At 39.7% G+C, this 1,588-nt stretch overlaps 1 protein-coding gene across 1 annotated transcript in view; it reads right to left on the bottom strand.

The window, feature by feature from the left end:
* Window positions 1–1,588, bottom strand: part of LOC101852370 — a gene marked incomplete at its 3' end in the record, with an annotated part of 16,700 nt that overhangs the window by 6,468 nt on the left and 8,644 nt on the right. The window contains 1 exon segment of the mRNA XM_005111509.3: window positions 197–322. Coding sequence (XP_005111566.2) covers window positions 197–322 — 126 coding nt within the window.

Below are 1,588 nucleotides of genomic sequence, written 5' to 3'. Positions count from 1 at the left end.
AACAACAACAACAACAACAACAACAACAGCAACAACAGCAGCAAAAACAACAACAACAACAACAACAACAACAGCAATCCCCACCACCTCCACCACCATCACAACAACAACAACAACAACCAAAAAAGAAAATGAAAAAACAACGAAAAGAAAAAAAACAACAGCAAAAAACAAAACAAAAATAGCAACAACCAACCTGCTTCTGCTCCTTCTGTCCATCCCTAGTCTTGTCATGAGCCGGCATGACCCCCTGTAGCTTCAGATGTAACACTCTCTTTAACTCCGCCTCCGCTAGACGTCGCTCTTGCTCAGCCTGCTTCCTCTGTGAAACGCACGATATAGGGTTCAAATCCTTCGTATGTGACCTCAGTGGTAGAGTGAATAACTAACATGGAGCAAGGTATATTGTTCAAATCTTCATGAGTGATTACAATGGTAGAGTGAATAACTAACAATGAACAGGGTATTGGGTTCAAATCATTCATATGTGACCTCAGTTGTAGAGTGAATACCTAATTAGGAGCAGGGCATATGGTTCAAATCCTCATAAGTGGTTACAGTGGTAGAGTGAGTAACTAACAAGGAACAGGGTATATGGTTCAAATCCTTAAAAAGTGAACCCTGTGGTGTAATGAATGAATAACTAACATGGAGCAGAGTACAGGGTTCAAACCTCCTATTAGTGACCTCAGTGGTACAGTGAATAACTAAGTAGGAACATGGCATAAGTGACTTCGGTGGTATAGTGAATCACTAACAGGGACCAGGGTAGTAAGATTCAAATCCTTTATAACTAGTCTCTGTGGTATGGTGGTATGGTGAATAACTAATTAGGAGCAGGGCATAGGGTTCAAATCCTTCATAGATGACCTCGGTATTGTAGTGAGTAGCTAAAAAACATGGTATATGGTTCAAATCCTTTATAACTGACTTCAGTGGTATATTAAGTCATTAACCAGAAGCAATGTAAACGGTTCAAATCCTTCATAATAAGTGATCTCAGTATGGCGAGTAACAAACAAAGAGAAGAGTATAATATTATTATTGTTCAAATTCTTTATAACTTGCCTCTATAGTAGAGTGAATTATTAACAAGGAGCAGGGTATATGGTTCAAATCCTTCTTAGGTGACTCGATGGTTGGGTGAATAACTAAGAAGAAGCAAAGCGTATGGTTCAAATCCTTTATAACCGGCCTCTGTGGTAGACTGAAAAACTAACAAGGGGCAGTGTATAGGGTTCAAATCCTTCTTAAGTGACCTTAGCGATATAGTGAGTAAATAACAAGGAATAGGGTATATGGTTCAAACCTTTATAACCGGAATCTGTAGTGGAATGAGCACCTAACAGGGAGTTTTGGTTTTTGGTGGGATTTTCGGGATTTCCAATGCGCCTAGGTGATTTGTCGTCCCCCACACAGAGCCCCCGAGCTCGATTCCTTAGTGAGGAGAATCTAAACCGTGTCCTATAAGCGGCGTAAAATATCTTATTACTCTATATCTTCATCTTTCACTGTCTGTCTCTCCTCATTATATTTTATCATACCCCCCCCCCTTATCTGTCCTTGTTTTCTTTTTTATGTTTCTCTC

This window comes from Aplysia californica, unplaced genomic scaffold (assembly GCF_000002075.1).
Source record: "Aplysia californica isolate F4 #8 unplaced genomic scaffold, AplCal3.0 scaffold01068, whole genome shotgun sequence".
NCBI classification, from domain to species: domain Eukaryota; kingdom Metazoa; phylum Mollusca; class Gastropoda; order Aplysiida; family Aplysiidae; genus Aplysia; species Aplysia californica.
Note: the sequence above shows the minus strand (reverse complement) of the source record. Positions and strands in the feature narration are given on the sequence as shown.